The sequence below is a fragment of the Hyaena hyaena genome, unplaced genomic scaffold, assembly GCF_003009895.1.
Source record: "Hyaena hyaena isolate Hyena2069 unplaced genomic scaffold, ASM300989v1 scaffold_25, whole genome shotgun sequence".
Lineage (NCBI taxonomy): Eukaryota > Metazoa > Chordata > Mammalia > Carnivora > Hyaenidae > Hyaena > Hyaena hyaena.
Window position 1 is genome coordinate 2,757,278 of NW_024080657.1, and position 23,509 is coordinate 2,780,786.

Genomic DNA, 23,509 nt, shown 5'->3' on the forward strand with positions numbered 1-23,509 from the left:
AGTTGTATATTTCCTTTCTCGTTTACACAAAGAGAATGTGGCCTGAAAGTTGACTATTGGATTTAGTGCCATGGAGCTCCTCCTGACCTTGACAAGAGATTTTGGTTGAGCAGTGGAGGCACAGCCTCTTCAGACCCGTTCAAGAAAGAATGGGAGGAAAACTGGAGACAGCAAGTGTAGACAGCTGGTTTCAGGTTTTATACTATAAAAATAAGCAGAGAAATGGAGGAGAAACTCTGGAGGAAGGTCAGGGGAAGGTTGATTTAAGATGAAACATATCCCAGTATCAGTACGCCCATAGGAATGAAGCAGTAAAGAAGGGGATGGATGATCTGAGAAGGAACTTTGCTGTAGGGATACAGGGTACTAGTAGAGGGGCTGGAAGCTAATGTCCCAGTGGAAGGATTGGTGTTAGGCTCAGGGACAATTCACTGGTAGTAACAGAAGGCCCAATACGTGGGCAGAGATGCGGACGGATAGGTAGATGTGGTGGGAGCATGTGGAAGTTCTCTCTGGTTGCTTCTATTTTCTCAGTGAAATACGAAGCCGACTCTAAGAATAAGAACGAAAGGAAAAGGTAGAATGAGTGAGGGAAATGTAGGCTAGCAGGCAATCTTAGGGATCCGCTTGAGATCGTGAGTTTAAGGCACAGACAGCTTGGTTGCATTGTCTTTTCCCAGGACCGTAGAGCTGCGGGTGGAAAGTAGGTGGAGAGGGGGTTTAACCACGGTTGAGGTTTTGCCAGGACAATAACCTGATTGGCCGAGCAAAGCTACCTGAACGTGTAATCAAAGCCAGTATTTTTGAAGGAATTTACCGATGAGTTAAATGCAGGGGATTACGGAGACAGGACTGGTCGGTCAGTCACGCCCAAGCTCTGAGTGAGAGCCCAGGAGCAGCGCGGCCAGCAGGGGGCGCGCTAGGACGGCGGGGGCCGGGCTCTCAGGCTTCCGTTCAGGCTCCGCTACCCGCGCCGCGGCCCAGCCATTCGGGCTCGTTACTCCCTTCTCTAACTGACCCTTAAAACGTCGGCTACCCGCAGGCCCGGAGCAGGAACAACCCATCAGAACAGCCGTGGAGCCGCTCCGTTTAAAACCCACGGGAGCGACCCCAGAGCTTGGACTCGGCCGCCGCCGCCAGCCAATGAGGAGGGCTGGGCGGGGCCGGGCCTTGGAGCAGCCAATCGCACGTCAAGGGGCGGGGCCGCGGTGGCGTGCGTTGCGTCGGGACTCTGCCGTTAGAGGAGGCAGCCAATGAGAGGGCCGGGACGCAGGCCGGTTAGATTCAAAGGTGTCTATAAAGCCGCCGGCACGCCCGCGCTCGCCCGAGCCTGCTGCGGCCGCGTTCCGTGCGAGCTCCGCTATGGCTTTGCGCCTCGAATGTCCGGACGAGCTGCCCGCCGCCTGCCTGTCGCCGTGCGGGCCGCCCAACCCGGCCGAGCTGTACAGCGAGGCGCGGCGCCTGGCGCTCGAGGAGCTGGTGGCGGGCGGCCCCTGCGCCTTCGAGGCTTTCCTGCGACGCGAGGGCCTGAGCCGCTTCCTGAACCCCGACGAGGTGCGCGCCATCCTGCGGGCGGCCGAGCGGCCCGGCCAGGAGGGCGCGGCGGCGGGGGCCGAGGAGTCCTTCGGCTCGTCGCACGACTGCTCGTCCGGCACCTACTTCCCCGAGCAGTCGGACCTGGAGCCGCCGCTGCTGGAGCTCGGATGGCCCGCCTTCTACCAGGGCGCCTACCGCGGCGCCACGCGCGTCGAGGCGCACTTCCAGCCCCGCGGCGCGGGCGCCGGCGGCCCCTACGGCTGCAAGGACGCGCTGCGCCAGCAGCTCCGCTCCGCGCGGGAGGTGAGCGGCCCGGGGCGGACGGGAGGCCCTCGCAGGAAGGGAGAGCGGGCCCGGTGGTCCCGGGGTCCCGACTCGCCCCTTCCGCGTGCTTTCCCTCGGATCACTGATCCCCCGGCCACTGGGGGGGAAGCCTCAGTCCTCAAGGATGACCATTGTGGCCGAGGTCCAACTCCTGACATTCACATCCCCTGGGGGAGGGGACCAGAAATACTTCTAGGTCCACATTTCAGTTAAAACCAAACCAGACTGCTAATTTTCCTGGCTGCCAGCCAACACTGGATCCTGTCTCCTAAGGAGGGCCTTACCTGGGGGGAAATTCCAGGAAGATTGTACTCAGCGACAACTTTGGGGCTTAGGAGTCTGTTCGTTGCTAGTCACCGGCCGTGCGTCTTATGTTGTAGAAAGCTAGTACATTCCAGTGACAAAGAGAATCCTGCCCCTTACTGTCCTGCCATAGACTAGAGAAATTGCTTGCTCTTTTTTTTTTAAATGTTTTTAAATGTTTTTATTTATTTCAGAGAGAGAGAAAGAGACAGCATGAGCAGGTGAGGGTCAGAGAGACAGGGAGACACAGAATCTGAAGCAGGCTCCAGGCTCTGAGCTGTCAGCACAGAGCCCGACGCGGGGCCGGAACCCACAAACCGTGAGATCGTGACCTGAGCCGAAGTCGGACACTCAACCGACTGAGCCACCCAGGCGCCCCTGCTCTCTCTTTTTTAAAAGCTTATTTATGTGTGTGTGTGTGTGTGAGAGAGAGAGAGAGAGAGAGAGCTGGTGAGCGAGAGAGAGAGAGTGCAAGCAGGGGAGGGGCAGAGAGAGGGGGAGACACAGAACCCGAAGCAGACTCCAGGCTCTGAGTTGTCAGCACAGAACCCGATGGGGCTGGAACCCTTGAACCTCGAGATCATGACCTGAGCGATGGTTGGACACCCAGCTGCCTGAGGCACCCAGGCGCCCCAAGAAATTGCTTTTTCTGTGAATGAGGGGGGCTGCTTCAGTTAGCCTCCTAACATGCAGGTACCCCTGCTTTGGGTGTCTCCCTTCACAGTGGGTTTTGGTGCTTTTGTCTTGACTCTCAGGGTGGGTGGGGTGGGAAGTCTTGACTGCAGCAGGGCGCCGGGTACCTAGGGGTCCAAGAATGTAGGACGCGGGTGGGTGGGGCAGGGAGGGTGCGGTGATAGACACCTTAGTCTAGAGCCATAGTTAGCTGGCACCTTGCTGACTGGCAGTGCCCATCTTCCTCGCTGCCACCTGTGCCAGGAGCATGGCAGGTAGAGCCCCAGGCCATGGGTAGACTCAGTAGGGCTGGTACCCGAGTGTGTCTGTGGCTTATGATATCTGCGTCATTCTGGCTGAAACAGTCCAGGAACGAGCCCGGCCGGACTCTCACCAGTGTTCTTTTTTTTTTTTTTTTTTTTTTAATATTTTTATTTATTTCTAGGAGAGAGAGAGAGAGAGAGAGAGAGACAGCGTGAGCAGGGGAGGGTCAAAGAGAGAGGGAGATACAGACTCTGAAACAGGCTCCAGGCTCAGAGCTGGCAGTCAGCACAGAGCCCGACGCGGGGCTCGAACCCACGAACCGCGAGATCATGACCTAAGCGAAAGTCGGACGCTTAACCGACTAAGCCACCCAGGCGCCCCTATCACCAGTGTTCTTGATGCTGGCTGTTCTTTTCCCGATGACGGGGTTGCAGTGGGTAGAGGGTAGGCTAGGCTAGTGCTTTGCTTTTGGGGGAGGAGGTGCAGGCTCCAGCTAGGCTGGTGTCAGCCCTGCGGTGTCCTGGGTTTGCTGAAGGTCCTTCCGATGTAGCAGACACTCACGTAAAAAGGTGGAAAAAAACATGATGGCGGATGTCTTTCCAAACTTACCTCCAGGAGGAAACTTGGGCACTTGGAACTTGAGAAGAGTAACAAACAGGTCCTCCATGAAAGAGGGGGAGGAATTGCCTTCACCTCTTGCCCAGCTCCGCTTCTTAGTGTAGCGAAGGGATGCCGGAGCTAAGGCCAGAGGGAAAGCTGCCTGTCACCTCGCGTGCTGACTGTGGAAGGGGCTCGGGGCTGGCACTGGCCGCCCTTTCGTCCTGGGGGCATTCTGTAATGCTGGCATTCCAGAGTAGAATGTCCTGCCCTGTTCTGCACCCTAGTCCGGCTACACACTTACATCTTTGAGATGCTGTGTTAGGGACCAGGGCGATTTTAATGGCAAAAGGTGGTACATTACCTTTGGATCTGGTGAATATTTTCAGTGTCTGCCAGATGCCAAATTGCTTGCTCGTTTGGCACCTACCGTGTATCGGATGCCGTGCCAGGGGCTGGGGCCACAGGTGAAGGGCATGATGCTGCCTGACACTTGAGAGCTCACGGTCTGCTGGTGGAATGGGTGGGGAGGTTCCTACGGGTAGAGACAGCGGGGGAAGAAAGAAAGCAGGCCTCACGAGAGGTGGTGACCTTGGAGCTGGGTTCCGGGAGGATGCGCGGGACTTGCCTGGCAAGAGGGTAGAGATGGGCCCCGAAGTGTGAAAGGACCTGGCACGATTGGAGGCGGCCACGCCTCCTCACGATTGAAGGACTATGCAAAGGTTAGTGGTAGAAGGGGAGGCTGGAGCCGTGCTTTGCCTACTAAAGAGCACCGGGGAGCCATTGAAGGTTTTCAGGGAGGAGCATGATCAAATTGGTGTTCCTGAGCAGTCATTCTGGTGGGAGCACAAGGGAGGATGGGTTAGAGAGGGCTGAGGCTGCCGTGGGGGCTGCCGGCAGGGAGGACGCCGTAGGGATCTAGTGACCAGAAGAGGGTGTGTGCTGCGGCAGTGCTGGGGGTGGGTCAGGGGACGTTTTAATGACAGGACTTGGCCATTCATTGGCCTGGGAGGGCGTTGAGGGAGGGGAGAGGAGAATAAGCAAGGCCAAGGAGAACAACGGAGTGGCAGAGTTGCGGAGGATAGAGGCTTTTTAGCTTGGGGGGGGGGTGGGGCAGTGAGGCTCCCAAATTAGGAGGGAGAACAAGGCTGAGAGTGGGGTCCCAGAGGGGAGTTGGATTTGAGACATGCTAACTTTGAGGCCTCAGAGACCATCCCCTTTACTTTGATGCTCTGCTAAGGAGGCAGTCCCGAGGTAGGCGCGGTTATCCCCACTCCGCAGCTGCGGGAGCCGAGGCACAGAGAAGTTAAGTTGTCCCGAGGTCACATAGCAGACAGCGGCGGGGCCCCACCCACAGTCCCAGCGCTCTGCCTGGTGCGAGCAGGGCTAAGGTGCAGCCTGCGTCCTCAGGTGGACGGGGCGAGGGTGGACGGGGCCTCGCCGGGGCCAGAGCAGTAGGGAGCTAGCCGGCCAGCTCCCCAGAGCTGCCGCTTGGGGTAGAGTTGCGCCTTGTGTACACAGGAGCAGCTGCGTCACTGTGGCCGTGTCCTTTGAACTTAAATAGCTGTGATAGCAATGACGCTGACAATGCGGGGCCTGGACTGTTTCAGGATGAGATGAGAAGCTCTATTGCATCTGTGGCCTGGTGATTTGGTTGAGCGCTTTCAGTGGGGCAATTTCTGTGCCAAACCCTCTACCTGCATTCTCCCACTGAACCCCCTCCCTCCCCCCCCCCCCACTGTCAGGAGGAGGTCACAGTTAAGAAGAGACCAGGCCCAGAGAGGGTAGGTAACTTGCCCACGATCACACAGCCCACCTGCCTAGCTCCCAAGCCCCTGCTCGCAATCCCTGCTCCACGTGGGTTCCCTGGCATAAGCGAGGACTGGCCGCATGGCAGTTTTCAACAGGCTGATGGTTTATAACGGGTTCTGAACATTGGGACTTTTTATCTCCCCATTGCATATCCTATAAACAGGAAAACGACTAGGATAGTACGAATGCTTCCTGCCCATTTCGGGAAGAAAACCGGAGTGGCCAAGATGCAGGCACAGGGAACCAGGCTCACCTGGGAAGAGGAGGTGTCTAATCCTAGCTTTGCAGCCCGGGCAGAGGGTTTTCAGACAGATTTCATCCTCACCGAGGACTCCTGCTACATGCAGTTGGCGGGGCAGAAGGCGATGAAATAGTCTGAGCCATTCCACCTGCCTTTCCATTCAGGCGAGTACTTGTCCCAGAGTGGGTGTGTCCGGGGCTGTGAGTCTGCCTGGCCCTCCATTGGCTCAGTTCCTGTGCGTCTTTCAAAGCGTGGGCATCCTGCCACGGGAGTGAGGGACAGTGTTTAAAGCACACATGAGTGTGTGTGCGGCATGGCTTCCGATGTGGGCTGACTGCTGACCTGGTCGAGCTCTACCAAAGCTGGGGGAAATACTGGCTGCTCTGGACTTGAGGGCCACGGGGTTGGCTTCGGAGGGGATTTTGGAATAATTTTGAACCGAGCAGGATTTTTACCCGACACACCCCCTCTGGGTCTCTCCTTGCACTACTGACTTTGTCATGAGTCGTGTTGTTCTTTGCCTCTGCTGCGGTGTGAGTCAGTGTGTGGCTGGGCTCCGGGCCCCCTGGAGTCAGGTGGGCGGGGGGTCCTTCCCTGGACGTGCTGCAAGCCCTCATTGGTAACGAGTTTCTGTGCTGTGCCCTTGGGGTGTCCCTGGTTTTTGAAAGGGAAGTTCATGGGCAAAGCCCCTTCTGGAGGCTCCACACCCCCAGAGGCATCCTTCTCACCAGCTGCCTGTGCTCTGGAGAGACACTTGTGCTCTGACGCACCCTGGGCCATCTGTTTGATAACCTGAGCGTCAGGAGAAGTGGCGCTGTGCTGACCGACAGTCCTGCCTCGAGGAGTCGCCGCTGAGAAATCTGCCCGAGGCCCCTAGGGTGCATGTGGACGTATCAGAACTGAGGCACTCCTGATCTTGCTTAATGCTTCTCTGAGTTACAGTCGAATCTGTGCAGTGTGATCAGTTCCTGCTCCAGATGCCCCAAGTCAGCCCAGAGCGGGCTTTCTCAGCCTCCTTCTGCCGTTGGTGTCTTGGACCAGCTCGTGCTTTGTCTTGTAGGCCTGTCCTGTGCCTTGGATGCCTCCCAGCATCACTGGGCTCTGCCCACCTGATGCCAGAAGTGCCATCCAACCTCTGCCAATAGCCATGCTGTTCAAAAAAGTCTTGGGGGAGGGCGGGGGTAGGGAGCTGTTGCTTAAAGGTTACAGAGTTTTTGTTTGGGGTGATGAAAACAGTGGTGATGATCACACAACACTGTGAATGTAATTCATGCCACTGAAAATACACTTGAAAATGATGAAGACGGCAGATTTATATTTTACCACAATGTAAAGAAATTGCCAAGTGTCCACTGGGGAAGAAAATTGTCCCTGGTGGAGAAGCAGTGGCCTATCCGATGCACTTTAGGCTGTGCCTCACTAGACAGGGTGGCTGCTTTTTATCTCTTCCTTTTGGTTTTAGGTGTCAAGTGAAGGATTCTGGAATTGTTAACCATTTTCACTTCTTTCTTTTTCTTTCTTTGTTTTTTTTTTTAAGTTTATTAATTTTGAGAGAGAGAGAGAGCATGAGCAGGGGAGGAGGAGGCAGAGGAAGAGAGACAGACAGAGAAGGAGAATCCCAGGCAGGCTCTGTACTGTTAGTGTGCAGCCCAATGTGGGGCTCGAACTCACGAGCTGTGAGATCATGACTTGAGCTGAAATCAAGAGTCAGAAGCTTAACCCATTAGGCCACCCAGGTGCCCTTATTTTTTTTTAATATTTTTTCAGGCAAGCTTCACGCCCAGTGTGGGGCTTGAACTCATGACCCTGAGATGAAGACCTGAGTTGAGATCAAGAGTCAGATGCTTAACTGACTGAGCCACTCAGGTGCCCCCCTCTTTTTTTTTTTTTTTAATTATGGTAAAATGCACACAAGGGATTTACCATTTTAACCATTAAGTGGCACTGAGTACATTCATACCCTGCATCTGTCTCTATCTGTCTCCAGAATGGATTCAGGTTTCTGACGGAAGGTCTGTCCCCGTGGCAGAGCTGCTCCCACTCCCTCCTCCTCCTCTCAGCCCTGTAGCCACCCTTCTCTGTCTGCCTGTTCATTCCTTCACTGTTTTCAGCTGGTGTCCATCAGGCAGCAGGAAAACTGCAGGATCAGCCGATTCCTTTAAGATACAGGGTCCATTCGCTTGCCCAAAACGTACTGGGTATGCGGGCTTTCTAAAGGCCCCGGTGCAGATGATGTAGCCTCTGGAGGGGAATTTGACAATATCCAGCATCACTTCACTTGTGTGCACCCATCGACCTAGCAACTGCATGTCTGTGTGTCTGTCGCAAAGCTACTTCTGGCAGAAACATGAATAGACGCATGTAGCAGGCTGTTTGCGGCACTCTTTACAAAAGTGAGAGACTGGAGGAGCTGAGATGTCCTTCAGCAGAACCGACGCGTCCACAGACTGGAGTCCCCTGCAGCTCTGAGAAAGCGGTGACCAAGTGTCTAGAGCCGCACCGACCAGTGAAGTCACCGTTAGCCACCTGTGGCCATTTCAGTTTATTTGAATTCACATGAAATATGAAAAACTCCGTTCCTCTGCCTCACTAGCTGTATTTCAGGTGTTCAGTGTCCACTGGGGGCTTGTGGCCAGTGCGTGGCTGGCGCAGACAAAGCACGCTTCCTTCTCGCAAGGCCGTGTTGGTTGGCACTGTCCTGCAACAGCGGCATCACACGCTGCCTTGCAATCTGCAGGGGGACGTGAGCACCCCCCGCCCCCGCCCCCGCCCCGCACACAGTGCACTTTCCTGTGTATAGCAAACAAGGACATACATACATGGGCTTACTTACCTCTATTCAAGGAAATGGAAGATGAAACAAAAACGGATTGAAATGATTGTAATGCAGGAGGAGGAAGGGAAAGAACTAAAAGGGAAGAGAGGAGGATGGAAGCTAGGAGTCTCTGAAAAGCACCTGGTTTTGTAGATTGGACTTTGGAGCCAGGTACATGTTTCACATAATGGCACTGAGAATGACAGCCCCCTTAATCCCCCAACCCCCTTTGGATGCATTTCTCTTGGTTTCTAAAAGCCCAGCGGGCGTGCATACTTCATGCTGGAACATGACAGCCTCCACGCGGCTGCCACTGTGCCCCGGGAGCGGTTGGCGCGCCTCCCCGCCTCCCGGGAGAGCGGCTGTGCCACGCTGCGGATCGAGGCCACACCAGCACCTTGGTCTGGCACTTAAATGGTTAATTATACAACAACAGCCCATGAAACTGAGAGAAAACTGCATGCTCAGGCAAAATTGGGGTCTGCCATGGACATTTGCTTTTTTTGTTTGTTCTAAATCCTGAAAATAATGCCAAGGCAATTTAAAAATTTTTAAAGACATTTCAAGGAGATAGTTTCCATTCTATTAACACCTGTAATGAATGGGGAGAAAATAGGTCTATTGTTTTGGAGCAAGGTCGTCTCCAGAAGAGTAGGTGGGAGAGCACCGGGGAACTGGAGGAAGTGGGTTTGAGAGGCATGTGGTCCCCATGAAGAATCCAGGCGACGGGCTGTTGTCGGCCCCCAGGCAGGTTGACGCATCTTTGAATGTGCGCAGACCTCTGGCAGAACTCCAAGCATGTTGCACACGTGTCCTTGCTTTGTGGCTGTGGGTGGGAAGGGAGGGAAACCGAGGTGCCCTAGGAAGAGGAGATTGACATGAACTTCCTGCTTCATGCAGAGGAAGAGCTGGACCTAGACCTGGAGTGAGTGGGTGAGTGGCCTCTCGAGGTCGCTCACGTGCGTGCCCAGGGCCCTGTCCCGTCCTGTCCACGGACGGCCTGTGAGTCAGACTTCACAGCCCTGCAGGGGCCTCGTGGAGGACGCTGAGCTCAGGTAGAATGACCTGCCCTGGGTCAGTGGCGCATTTGGGGCTGAGACACGGGCTGCCATAGGAGGGCTTCCTGTGTGCCAGGGGGCTGCCAGGTGCCCTCTCTGGGCTGTACCCGCTGCAGCCACTGCAGGGTAGGCAGTCATACGTGCAGGCGCTGGAGGGCAGTGGAACTTCGGTGCCACGCTAGCGGGTTCGGGGTGCTCCAAAGTGGAGTAGCCGACGTCCACGTCCACCTCTATGGCCTGTGTGCGTGTCTGTGCTCCCAGAGTTTCCTGATTTAGTCCATTCTGGATTAGTCGGCAGTACCGCCTGCAGAGAAAAGGTGCCGATGTGCTAGGACGATGTGCTAGGACGATGTGCTAGGACGTTCCAAACTTCCTTAACGTTCTTTCTGTGAGCTGTTTTGTGTTACTAGTAATCATCTCTGATGGGCTCCATCCCATGTCCTTTGTGAATTACTCTACTGGTCCCTTCAGGATGTATCCCAGGCTCTGTCCCTTGAACACTGAACCTTCTTCGCCTTGTTTGGAATGATATTTAATCTAACCCTCTTCTAATCCATGGCTCTGGAGTCGCCCAGGCCTGGGGCGAGACTCCAGCTCCTGCATTTGCTTAAGTGTGTCACTACTGACCAGGAGCCTAACCCCTCCAAGCTTTCTTTCCCTCACCAGTAAATCAGAGATACCAATGATGGGTTTTGAAACCTCTAGATCTCTCTTTAGAGCTTTTGGGCAAGAAAGCAAATGGAAAAGCTTCCAGGTCACGTGACAATGAACATAAGTAGAGTCTGTGCTTGTCCCCAACACTGAGGGTAGCACAGTGGTTGCTACTCCGTAACTGTGTGTGTCACTGGGTCCCTTGGTTTAAATCATCAAGGAATAGTTGGAGTGACTGGGAGGGGAGGGTGTGTCATCACCTGTGGGACGGTGCGGGGCTGGACGCAGTCTCGGCTGCTTGAAATGTGGCTGTAGGTGTGTGGAACTATGGGGTATCGGGCAGCAGACCAGCCATCCAGGCTCCCGGTGGCTGGATGTTTCCTGCTTAGGTATTCTGTGATGACTGATTTGCACGGAGCTGCACATTAGGGTTGACCCGGAATAGAGTCTCAAAAGCCCCCTCTTGCCCTAAGAGACTGGGCAGCCTCCTTGCAGCACAGGCTGGCATGGGCAGTGCCCACAGTGGCCGTGTGGGGGCTCGATGGGCACGGGATGCCCGCTTTCCAGATCTGCCTCTCCTTTGTCCATCCCCCATGATGCCTCGGAGAGTGAGAGCAGGGACCCGTTCCAAGTCGAGTGTCCTTGCAAGAGCCCCAGCACCTGGGAAACGGGTCCCTCCTTGGAAAGCAGGCACTCGGCTGGCCAGTGAATGAGTCCAGGTCATTGCTGAGCTCCGCGAGGAAACTGTCCTTTCAGAGATTTGAGAAGCCCCGGGGCTTGCTGAAGTCTGCGGGGCTTGGTTGCCTGGGGCTGGGGTGGGGTGGGTATAGGGGAGTGGGTGAGGTCTTGAAGGAAGGAAGGCCTTGGAGCGCTCCTTGCTTCCCCATGCAGGGCTCTTCCTCCTTCGCAAACCTTTCAAGAGTCCGGCTCTAGTAAGAGAGGAGGGATGTTGGGGAAGGTTCGGGAGAGAAGCACTTCCACTCACCCTCTTAACACCTAGTGTTCAAACCCGGTTATTTTCAACATACACAGGAAAGGCTGGGGCTTTAAAACCAAACAATGAAACCAATAGCAAATTAGGTGCTTACTCACCCCCTGACAAAGGTGGTGTTTGTATTTTGTTAAGCGGTGAATCAAAGCCCGGTTTGGCTGCTCCTGGGTCCCTACGTCCGGCAGCCCTCCAGCCCTCTCTAAGCCCGCCAGCCAGGCAGCGTCCTCCGTCCCTTCCGTGGGTAGCCGGGCTGCACGTCCATGCGCCTCCTGTGTCCCTCATTGGCCTGGCGGTCCTGAGGTCAGGGATTGACCCTGGATTGGTCTTCCTCCAGCTTTTCGCTCGTGAGCTCTGCACTCATTCCTACACGAGTGTGTTCACAGCCTCAAGGTGGCTTTACTGCCGCCTCCAGATCTGTTCCGCCTCAAGTTGTTGGTGGTTTTTTCTGCTCGTGTGGACGTGAGCGTGCCTCTCCCTCCCCCTCACCCCCAGCCCTTGTAGCCCATCGCCTGGCTCCCGCCTGGGCCCCTTTCCTTCCCTCCCCTGCGGCCCTCCTCACTCCCCACTTAGCCTTTCGAGGAAGCCTCTACCACTGGTTTTTCTTCCTTCAGTCAATGGTCCTCAACATTGCTGGGTTGGGGAGGTGGGACCAGATCTCCAACCTAAGCCCCTCCTCTGGCAGCCACTTCTGCCCTCTTGGGTGCCCCACGTCCAACTCCTTATCCTCACTCTTCCGTAAAACTCCTCCCCTGTCTCCTGTGCATCGCTGACTCCGAGGAGGCCGGCACTCAGGCCCTGCAAGGCCTGGCTCACCCGTCATCTCTCAGTCGTGTCCTGCCGCTCCCCATCACGCACGCTCTCCGTTCCGGCCACCCTGGCCCCATCACTCCCTGCCTCTTCTGCCATGTGGCTTCCTGCTCCAATACCTTCCCCTCACTTTCGCCCTGTCCAGACTGCGTCCTTATTTGTGATTCAGCTCAAAGGCCCTCTCCTCCAGGAATCCTTCTCTGCTCTTCTCTGGTATACATTCGAGTGCCCAGAGCCCTTCAGCCACGGCTTCCCCCGATGTAATCACCTCGTCTGGTGTGTAGCATTTTGCCTCCCTGCTTTCCCGGCATCCATGTCCTCCTGTTGTGGACAAGTCCAGTGTCTGTCACATTCTCTAGAGCCTTCTTTCTGCCTGGTCCAGACCTCAGCCCACGTGGACTCTGATGAGGTGCTGGACGCACACTAGAACACCCGTCCCATGGGCGAGCTGAGCCCTTCCTGTCTTTGTCTCATGTAGTCCTGACAACGGCCCTCTACATAGATGCTCTTATTGTCCATCTCTTCCAGAGAAGGAAACAGGCTCAGCAACTTGTCCTGGGTCACACAGTTGTGGGCTACAGCTCAGGCATCTGTGCCCAGACTTTTCTGCCTTTTGCCCACTGTGTTCTATGACCCAGGGGTGGATACAACCCCCAGGAAGATGCCTAAAACCACGTGGGAGGCTATGAATTTCTCAAGGTGCCACCAGTTCAGAAAAATCACGTGTCCAAGGCGTTTTAGGCAAGCCCTTCCCCAGGAACAGCTCGACAGCTGGGGCTTCATCAACACTGGGGAGGGGGAGGTAAGTAGCCAGAGAGAAATGCGTCTTCGCAGACTCCTCATAGCAGTGACTTCCCCAGGAGCTGGCCTTTCAAGGTCCCTTGTCCTGGTAGGCGAGACAGGTGCTGGAGAAAGACCACGGGATCTCCGGTTTGTCTCTGTTTGCCTCTTGAGCACCCATATCCTTGAGGGGTCATGACCGTCAGGTACTGTCTCGAGTCCTCTGGGATCACAGATGAAGCTCCCCCATTCCAGGGCCCCCGTCCATATAAAGGAAGTGAGACTGATGAATAAATTACCATAATGTTCAGAAAAAGAGTTCATGTGGCCCTAAGAGGCACAAGCTTTCACTGTTGAAGTGAAGAGGAGGGAGACCCCCTTCCAGCCCAGGCTGCTGCAGACTGTGGCTCCGGGAGCCGTGGCCTTAGCTTGCGGCCCCAGCTCTGGCTTGGTGTGTGGGGACTTCCCTGAGCCCTCACGTTCTGACAGCCCACGGCCTTACAGGGATTGTGTGGAGGGCCCCGCTCTTGCAAAGGGCATGATGAGAGGCTTGGTGGCTGGAGCAGCCCGTCTAGCAAGGAAAGCCGGGAGCCAGCAGGTGCCTCCCTGTGATGAACTGTCTGGGCGGCTCATCCTCTGGATGGGGAAGGGAATCCGTGAACAGATACTTGATGGATCGTTGTACCTTGTGCTTCATGTAACATAGTCATTTAGTTCTGACCACATCCTTATTTTGCAGACTCAGGACCAGACCTTGGGAATTACTGTAATTTGCTTAGGGCCACATGGCTGAGGCACCTCTGAACTGTAGTCTGACGCTGAGTGTGGAAGATTGAGCAACAGGCATGAATGGAGCCATGCCACCAGGGAGAGGAAAGGACTGATCCACGGAGGCATGGGGGACAGTGGTTAGGAGGTGATTGGGAGGGTCAGCTGGGCCAAATCCAGATGTGTAGGGGCCGGCAGCCTGAGCATCTTTGGGGAAGGAGGTGTCTGTGGTTGGGGGCAAACTGACAGTGCAGAAGGAGAAGGGAGGAAGGAAGGATGCTGTAGGGCAGGAATCCTTTCCTGGCTTGGAGGTGGGCTCCAGAGTCCAGACAGTGCATTGCGAGTCGGTGTTCGCGTGAGCTGACAGCTTGCTCTTCCCTCTGCTGCCTCCCGCCGTAGGTGATTGCGGTGGTGATGGATGTTTTCACGGACATCGACATCTTCAGGGACCTGCAGGAAATATGTCGGAAACAGAGAGTCGCTGTCTACATCCTTCTGGACCAGGCTCTGCTCTCGCAGTTTTTGGATATGTGCATGGATCTGAAAGTACATCCTGAAAAGGAGAAGGTTTGTGTTACGTGTTTCCAGTCCCCACAGTCAGCAGTAAGACTGAGTGTCCGTGACCTACATGATCTATATGGTGGTGTGGGGAAGGAGGGGCCTGGGGGGAATCCCCATTACATGAGAGGCAACGCAGGGCGTGAGCAAAGCCATTTGCCTGAAATCTCCCAGAAAAGAAACCACAGAGCCAGGCTTCAAACCTCAGCCTCCCTTCATATCCTGCTGCCTCCCAGCCAGCAGCTCGGCTGCTGGCTGCAGAAGGCTGCATGGGAGGTGCTGCTTTTGACAGTAGCACGGCCCGGCCACCACTGAGGGAGCCCCTGCTCTGTCCTTGGCACTGTCCTAGGCTCCTGACACGTGTTAGGCAACTCGGGTAAGTATCTGTTTCGGCTCAGACATGGTGGCACAGAGAGCCCGGTGCCTGCGCTCAAAAGGAGAAGGGCAGGGTTGTGACTCCCTGGCGGTGGGCCTGCCTCCAGCCTGCTGTTCCTGATCACTGTCACATGTCGCCTCTCCCCTCTCCTTGCTACAAAATTAGGCTTTCCTGTCCTTTGCTCTGATCATGACAGTAATTTGAACTTTATTTAAATATACGGTTATATAACTCAGCCAGCTTGTTCTCTGTAGCAGAAAGAGGCAAGGAACATTGTCATATGTGTTATTCCTCTCTTTAAATTAAGCAGCTTAATGTGAGCTGAGAGCTTTGGAACTCAGTTCATCCACTTGGTTCATGACCCATGTGAGCACCTTCTCTGAGCCACTTAACTGTCCTAGGTAACAGAGATAAAGCAGTCAGCAGAATGATCAAAGAATTTGTGCTTCGGTACCGTAGGTTGCTTACAGAGGGGACATCAGCTCCCTACCCTGTTATCAAGTAACCTGGTTTACAAAATTTGGCTATTACACCTCCCCCACAGAGTTCTTGGTGGTCATTTTCCCTAATGGGGGAAACTGAGGAATAGGTAGTTACTACCTTGTCACAGCAGCTACAAAGCAAATTCCTGATGAGATAGAATTGGAGCTTGGAGCCAGGATGAGACTAGCCCATGTGGCCCAGCAGTCAGTTAAAGAACGAGGTCAGGGGGACCCAAGGAGAATGCATGTCAGGCACGGAAAAGCACGTTGTCATCTAAGCACACAGTCAGCCTGTGACTGCTCTTACATAGAGCCAGGGGAAGTGATGGAAGATGGGCTGTTTAACGCTGATGCTCTCTCTCTGTAACCAAGGCTGGGTGCGAGCTGCAGGAAAATCACAGAGCAGCTCTGGCCACAACTCTGATCCTGAGATTGGCTTGGATACAATCCAGTTATCCAATCCAGTATGATTTACTGACTCACTTGCACAATGTTGATTGTTGCCTAAAGGAGGAGTCGAAAGGAAGCCTGTTTTGGTAGTGTCTTTTTTTTTTTTTTTTAAGATTTTAGTTTTTTTAAGTCCTCTCTACACCCAACGTGGTGGGGCTCGAACTCACAACCCTGAGATGAAGAGTCGCATGCTTTACTGATGGAGCCAGCTAGGTGCCCCAGTTTTTTGTAGTGCCTTGACTTCTTCCTAGAACAGCGCCATTCCATCTTCCCTGGAGGCTTCCCTCACCGGGGCGTGTCTGCTGGTGAGTCTGAACCCTCCCCCTGTGGGGGCTGACGGCTGCCATGCCCTCGCTCTGTGGCTGGTTCTGAACGCTGGGTGTCCGATCTATAGGAGCTCGGTCACGTGTTTGTGCACAGGCACTCAGGAGTGCTTTGACCACAGTCACAAAGGCCCGCACGACATTTGGGTTAGCACCAAGGGAAAAGATGCAGAAAACCACGCCTAAATGCGCCCACAGTGACATTTTTGAACGCTTGCTATTATATGTGGATCCTTTGAAGCCTGGGTCAGGAATCGGTTTTTCCTCCAGGACCCTCCTGCCCCGCCTGCTCCGCGTGCACCTGTGTGGAAGGTCCTAGTGTTTTTGTTTGTGTTTAATTTTATTTTGAAATCATGTGATTTTCAAAGGAGTTACAAATATAAGGAAATCCTGAAAACCCTCTGCCCAAGTTATCTAAATGTTCACATCTTATAAACCTCTGTGCAAATTTTAAAATTGAGAAGTAACTTTGATGTGATAACTATTCTCTAATCTACAGGCCTCCTGAGCCTCACTGATCATTCCACGAATGCCCCCTTTTCTTGTCCAGGATCCAACCCAGGAGGCTACCTTGCATTGAGTTGTCAAGTCTCCTTAGGGTCCTCTCATCTGGAGCTGTTCCTCTGTCTGTCTTTGGCTTTTAGGGTTTGGGGCTTTGGAAGGACACTGGCCAGTTTTCTGAAGGATTTGCGTTTGTCTGATGCTGCCTTCTGGCTGAATTCAGATTGCATTTGGGTAAGACCACGGAAGTGATGTTATGTCTTGCCATAGTGTTTTTGTTTTGTCTTTTTATTTTAAAAGAACAATAGATTCGGGGCGCCTGGGTGGCTCGGTCGGTTAAGCATCTGACCTCAGCTCAGATCATGATCTCGCGGTTTGTGAGTTCGAACCCTGCGTCAGGCTCTGTGCTGACAGCTCAGAGCCTGGAGCCTGCTTCAGATTCTGTGTCTCCCTCTCTCTCTGCCTTCCCTGCTCACACTCTGTCCCTCTCTCTCAAGAAATAAACATTAAAAAAAATTTTAAAAAAAAGGAAAAATTAAATTCACAGAAGTTGCAAAGGTCGTACATAGAGGTCTCCATGCCTCCTTCACCCGGTTCCCCCAGTGGTTACATCCTGAGTAACTTCCGGTGCAGAATCAAAGCCTGGAATCTGGGGTTGGTACAACACATGCCTACAGCTCTGTGCTGCTTTAGCACATGTGCACCCATGTGTAACCATGCCTGACATCAAGGTCCAGAACTGTCCCAGCACCGTCAGGATGCAGGACCATTCTGTGGCCACAGCCATCTCCTTCTTGGTACCATCTGCTCCCCTCTCTGTGCCCTCCTCCTCATTTTTAACCCCTGGCAACCAGTAATTGTTGCCCATCTCTATCATTTTGTCATCTAGACAAGGTTCTGTAAATGGCCTCATCTAGAACGTGACCTTAAGAGATTGGCATTTTTCATTCTGCATAACGCCCTTGAGATCCATCCAAATTGTCATATCAATCGTTGGTTCTTTTCTGTGGCTGAGCGGTGTCATGTGGTGTGGTTGTACCGTTGCTTGTGGAACCGGTCACGTGCCGAAGGACTTCCGGATAGTTTCCAGGTTCTTACTGTTGTGAATAAAGTTGCTGTGTGTATCTGCGCACAGGTTTTTGTGTGGACGTAGGTTTTCACTTCTCTGGACGATGTCATACCTTGTAGTTTTTTAAATCACGTATTACCTTTCTCTCTCCTAGTCCCTGAAGGTAAGGAACATAGCTGATATCTCTGTTGTCTCAAGGCTCAGCACAGCGTAGGGGCTTTCTTTGCTTATGGAATGAGAGAATGGAACAAAAATCTGAAACTTTTCATTTGAATTGTATAAGGTTTCTAAAGGCATATAGCTGACACCGTACTGATTTGCTCCAAAGAATGCTGATCGTCTTAGTGTTTTACATACCATTGTATGTACATTTCCGCGTCTCATTTTACAAGGACAGTTATGCATACATAATGCACTGTGGGGTCCCAGTGTGTTCCCAGCATATCTTTTTGATAAATTCGCATTTGTAGGACATGTGACATTGTTGTTGAAGCCACATGTGTTAGGAGTGTGTCAGGCTCAGAAGTCCCGTGTTAGAGAAGGCTTGTCCTGTTCTCCATACTCACTGTGGTGTGGGGGTAAGTGAGGGTGGGCTGAGTGTATTTTCTTTGCTGATTTTATCCCCCATATTTTGTTTCAAAGTCATTTCTTGGATTCTGTTGTGTCATCAAAGAATGAGCGAGTCTTCTTTTAGCGCACATGTACCCCTGAACCACGAGTCTCAAAAGTCCGTTTAAGAACAGGGCACACGAGAAGATGGAGCCAGTGAAGTGGCGTTCCTGGAGTCCTGGGAGCCGCTGGCTAGTGTGCGTGTGTACTATTACCAAAGGGGACGGGGGGCCGCCCCTTTGCTAGCTAGTGTGTCTGTTTGGGAACTGTATAGACCAAGCCCTCTGTCATTTGCTCATTGGCTTGTTTCTTTCTCTCCCCCCTAACCCCCCATGACCCACCGACAGCTGATGACCGTTCGGACTATTACCGGAAATACTTACTACGCGAGGTCAGGAACTAAGATAGTTGGGCAGGTTCACGAGAAGTTCACCCTGATTGATGGCATTCGAGTGGCCACAGGCTCCTATAGGTAAGTCTCTAGCCTGCCCGAGCTCGTTACTCCAAACTTTGCAGTGGGTGCCTGCTGTATAAAGTTGTAAAAGCTGCTTTCTCCCTCAGCGTGAGCCTCTGTGGCAAAGCATTCTGAGAGCTGTGCATCTGTGTGCCTGAGTACATCAGCCTGAGTGGCCTCTTGCAGGAGGGGTGGTCAGGGTGTGGGTCACCTCTCCGGCTCTGGGGGCCACAACACTAAGGTGTGGATGGTGAAACTTGCCTGGGGCCTTGGCCAGGCCTGCAGTGGCCACACTGGGGCTTACCAGTGACAGGGGCAGTCTTAAATCCTGTTCCTTGGTCCCCTCGACCCTTGTCCCTGTTCACTTGCCGGTAAGGGCTGTCAGAGGTTTCAGCATCAGTGTGGAGGGCAGAGCCGAAGTTGTCACCTTACGCTTAAATCCTTTACCTTCTGTCAAGCCTTGTAATTTAGTGCTTTAGTCTAGAAAGTACTGGTCCAGGTTTCTTGTAACTTAGTGCTTTAGTCTGGAAAGTACTGGTCCAGGTTTCTGGCCCCACCTTTGAAGTCTTACCTTGGCAGTGGCACCTTACAGTAGGGTGTCATTGAGCAGAGCATGGAGATAATTGGGTCACTGGTTGTCACGAGCGTCCAGAAGTTAAGATACACCATGTTTACTTCCGTGGCTCCGATGACGGTGTGTCTGAAGCGTGTCTGACGGTGTGCATGAGGAATGCCCAAGTTTGAAAAAGAAAAACTCTGTTTTGGAGAAACGTGCATTCCTGAGTGATGATCACATGTCAGCCCTGGCATATTTGCGGAAGGGCTGCGGAGGCTGAGGCGGTCAGAGCCAGGAAACCTTTGATGCCTTTCTTCTCTGACAGTACCATCATTGCCCAGAACAAAATTCACACTTCCTGGAGACTTCCTTTCATCAGACGTTTATAAAGAGCAGGAGGAAACTAGATTTTCACCCGAAGCAGGCTTTATTTACATATACAAACTTAGTCCCAAATGGTTTTGGGCCATTCTGAGTAAAATATAAAAATTATCCTCTACAAATGAGGATGATGATGAAGATGATAGCTTTTTTTTTTTTAATTCAAAGTCTATTTATTTATTTTGAGTGAGCTAGAGAGAGAGACAATGAGTGTGGGGATGGGCAGAGAGAGAGGGATACAGAGAGAACCCAAGCAGGCTCTGCACTGTCAGCGTGGAGCTTAATGTGGGGCTCAAACTCACGAACCATGAGATCATGACTTGAGATGAAACCAAGAACTGGTTAACCGACTGAGCCACCCGGTGCACTGAGGGTTATAGCTTCTATCTGTTGACAGTATTTTATACTCGTGGTATAGGTTAGGTGTCTTGTTTACATGATCTCATTGAAGGTTTTTAAAATATTTCTTCTTGGGGCGCCTGGGTGGCTTAGTCGGTTAAGCGTCCGACTTTCGCTTAGGTCATGATCTCGCGGTTCGTGGGTTCGGGCCCCGCGTCGGGCTCTGTGCTGACTGCCAGCTCAGAGCCTGGAGCCTGTTTCAGTCTGTGACTCCCTCTCTCTCTGACCCTGCCCTGCTTACGCTGTCTCTCTCTCTCTCTCTCTCCTAGAAATAAATAAAAACATTAAAAAAAAATAAAAAAATAAAAAAAAAAATATTTCTTCTGGGGCTTTGAAGGCAGTTCTCAAGCTAGAGACAGCTGACACTATGTATCATGGTCTCTTATTTAAAACATCCTATTCTCTCTTTTAAAAATTTTTTTAGGGACGCCTGGGTGGCTCAGTCGGTTGAGCGTCCGACTTCAACTTAGGTCACGATCTCAAGGTTTGTGGGTTCGAGCCCCATGTCAGGCTCCATGCTGACAGCTCAGAGCCTAGAGCCTGTCTTCGGATTCTGTGTCTCCCTCATTCTCTGACCCTCCCCTGCTCACGCTGTCTCTCTCTCTCAAAAATAAATAAAACATTAAAAAAATTAAAAAAAAATTTTTAATGCTTATTACTTACTTTTGAGAGAGGGAGAGACAGAGCACGAGCTGGGAAGGGGCAGAGAGAGAGAGGAACACATGGAATCTGAAGTAGGCTCCAGGCTCTGAGCTGTCAGCACAGAGCCTGATACAGGGCTCGAACCCACAAACGGTGAGCTCATGACCTCAGCTGAAGTCAGACGGTTAACCGACTGAGCCACCCAACCGCCCCATAAAACATCCTATTCCTGATACAAACTTCTTTATCAGTGGGGTGATTGGGAGTGTATAAAGCTAGCTCAGACTACTTTATGCAAAATGGAATTTATGGAGTCCTGGAATTTGGAAGTGTAGAAAAGTACAGTTGGTTTTCAGCCCCTCTTGACCTGGAGTGCTTACATTTATCAGAATACTGTCCCCTGCTTCTGCCTTTTTTCTAGCTGGTCTTCATTGCAGGCTCTCCCTTTGAAGGCAAAGATCCAGGCTTACTTACATAGCCGTTATTATCTGTCTTCCAAAGAGAGAGACTTCCTTTCTCCCTGCACTGGCACCAGTCCTTAAAGAATTACTTGGTCCTAGCTAGATCACGTGCCCACCCTGGGTAGGTCCCTAACCCAAGTGGGTGGGATACTCTGGCCAGCCTGTGTCATATGTCCACCCCATTGTGATTGGAGAAAGTGCCTAAGAAGAAGGCTAGGGTGCATGCGTTCTATTACTAGAGGAAGAAGGGATGCCTGACAGGCACATGGCTACTAGTCTGCTCTGAATGCGCATGGAGCAGCAGCAGCATCATTAGAATGACAAGACTGTCTCCCACTGAAATGGCAGCACTGGCCCCTGGGTGGCTCGGTCCGCTAAGTGTCTGACTTTGGCTCAGGTCATGACCTCACTGTTTGTGAGTTTGAGCCTCGCATCGGGCTCGTTGCTGTCAGTGCAAAGTCTGCTTCAAATCCTCTGTGTCCTTCTCTCTCTGCCCCTCCCCCATTTATTCCCTCCCTCCCTCTCTCTCTCTCAAAAAATAAATAAATAAATAAATAAACAAACAAACAAACATTAAAAAAAAAAAAGAGCCTGGATGGCTCATTTGGTTGAGCATTCAATTTCAGCTCAGGTCATGATCTCACGGTTCATGAATTCCAGTCCCATATTGGGCTCCCTGCTTCGGATTCTGTCTCTCCCTCTCTCTCTGCCCCTCCCCTGCTTGTACTTTCTCTCAAAATAAAGAAATAAAAGTCTTAAACAAGAAAGAAAGAAGATGGCGCTACCCGAGCAGGGAGCACTGCACTAGCAGTTCTTACGGACCGGGGTCTAGTCTGCGGTCTACGGCCAGCTTCCCGCTGGGACGTCACTAGCTAGTTTCCTCACTTTGCACATCGGGGTGCTTGCCTCAATCTTTTTAAAGCCCTTTCTAGTTTTTAGACACTCTGAGGCTGAGGATGTATGGGTCTTAGTGTGTTGGTTAAACAGCTGGCCTTTTGCTTTCTGGTACCGCATACACGTGTGACACACCAGGGTTATATGGTGTTGAATTTACACTGAGTGGTGGGTACGCTGTCACCAGAGGCGTGACTTCTGGAGTAGGATATCTGGGTTTATTGTTCGTCGTGACAGTGAGTGAACTAACAGCGCCCATCCTTACCGGCTTGTTTGTTCATTTTTAATCCTTAAGTTTCACGTGGACAGATGGCAAATTAAATAGCAGCAACTTGGTCATTCTGTCCGGCCAAGTGGTTGAGCACTTTGACCTGGAGTTCCGAATCCTGTATGCGCAGTCGAAGCCCATCAGCTCCAAGCTGCTGTGTGACTTCCCGAGCAGCAGCAAGTTTGACCATCTGGTCGACAGTAGACCCCTGTCGAGGGAGCTCACGCTGGGCGGCCTGCTGCGCCTGCGGCTGGCCCGGCTCTCCAGCACCCCCAAGAAGGGTGAGCTGGGGTGTGAGGCGCCCGCCGAGGGCAGGCCAGAGGCCAGGTGCCAGGACTCTGAGGCCCACACCGTCGGCGACGAGGACGACGTGCACGGCTGCCGGGGCAGGCCACAGGGCGGGAGGACAGCCGACGCTGCCACCCAGACGGAGCCAGGAGAGGAGGTGCCCACAGTGAGCGTCCGCGACGCGGGGACGCAAGCCACCGCCGCCACGGTGTGCGCCGCGACCCAGACCGCAGTCACCACCAGGGTCGCGAGCTCCCAAGCTGTGGTTCCGTCCACGTCAGCCACCACCCAGACTGAGGCCGATGAGAATGTTCTCTTTCCTCAGGGCACCCGGTCTAAGGAAGGGTCACCGGTGTCCAGGATGTCTGTGTCGAGGTCTTCCAGTTTGAGGTCTTCCTCCTCTCTGTCTTCCCAGGGCTCTGTGGCGAGCTCCCTGGGCTCCCAGGCGTCCAGCAGAGCTGCTGACTGTGTCCCCGCTGGACACGCCAAGTACGGGGGCACCCCCCACTTGGACCTGTGCTTGCGAGACTCCTTCAGGAACTTGAATCAAGAGCGCCAGTTTCACCTTGCTGGTCTCAGGTCCCGGCTCAACCACATGCTGGCTGTGCTCTCCAGGAGAACTTTCCTAACTGAGAACCACCTCGGTTTTCATCCCGGAAACGTCAGCAGAGCACCTGTGAACCTGCTGGCTGTGAGGGACACCGCGCTGTATCCCTCCTACCAGTGACTGCCTGTCGTTCAGCACCTCCCACCGAGGTGCTGCTCTGTCCTCCGAGCACCTCCTTTACAGCTTGCTCACCTGGCCTTCAGTCCCCCCATTCTTCTCGGAATCCTATAAACCGCACATTATTTTATGTGTTTTTACCCTATTTTTGTCATGTATAAACCAGGTGTTGGTTTTATGGCTGAAACACTATAGGTTCAGTTTCTTTGCACGACTTTAATGTTGATGTCTCCTCAAGAGAGTGTTTAGGGTTCTCAGGTGCATCCAGATAAGCGATGAAACATGTTCTGTTTTTCTAGATTTGTGTGCCCTTCTGTTTTAGAGATTTGAACACTAGTTCTTATCAAAGTCCTGTTTCGAAAAAACGTTCTTATTGTCTGTCTCTTCAGGATATCTGTGTTCTTAGGATTAAATAAATGTAATCAACTTTTGTTTGGTGATTGCTTGAGTATTAT

General features: G+C 52.9%; 1 protein-coding gene across 1 annotated transcript; it reads left to right on the forward strand.

The window, feature by feature from the left end:
• Nucleotides 1-1,342: 1,342 nt before the first annotated feature.
• FAM83D (family with sequence similarity 83 member D) lies at nucleotides 1,343-23,485 on the forward strand. Its single transcript, XM_039227056.1, has 4 exons — nucleotides 1,343-1,839; nucleotides 14,019-14,186; nucleotides 18,335-18,459; nucleotides 22,070-23,485. The coding sequence occupies exons 1-4, from the start codon at nucleotides 1,363-1,365 to the stop codon at nucleotides 23,055-23,057; spliced, it is 1,758 nt and encodes a 585-aa protein (XP_039082987.1). The 5' UTR covers nucleotides 1,343-1,362; the 3' UTR covers nucleotides 23,058-23,485.
• The last annotated feature ends 24 nt before the right edge of the window (nucleotides 23,486-23,509 follow it).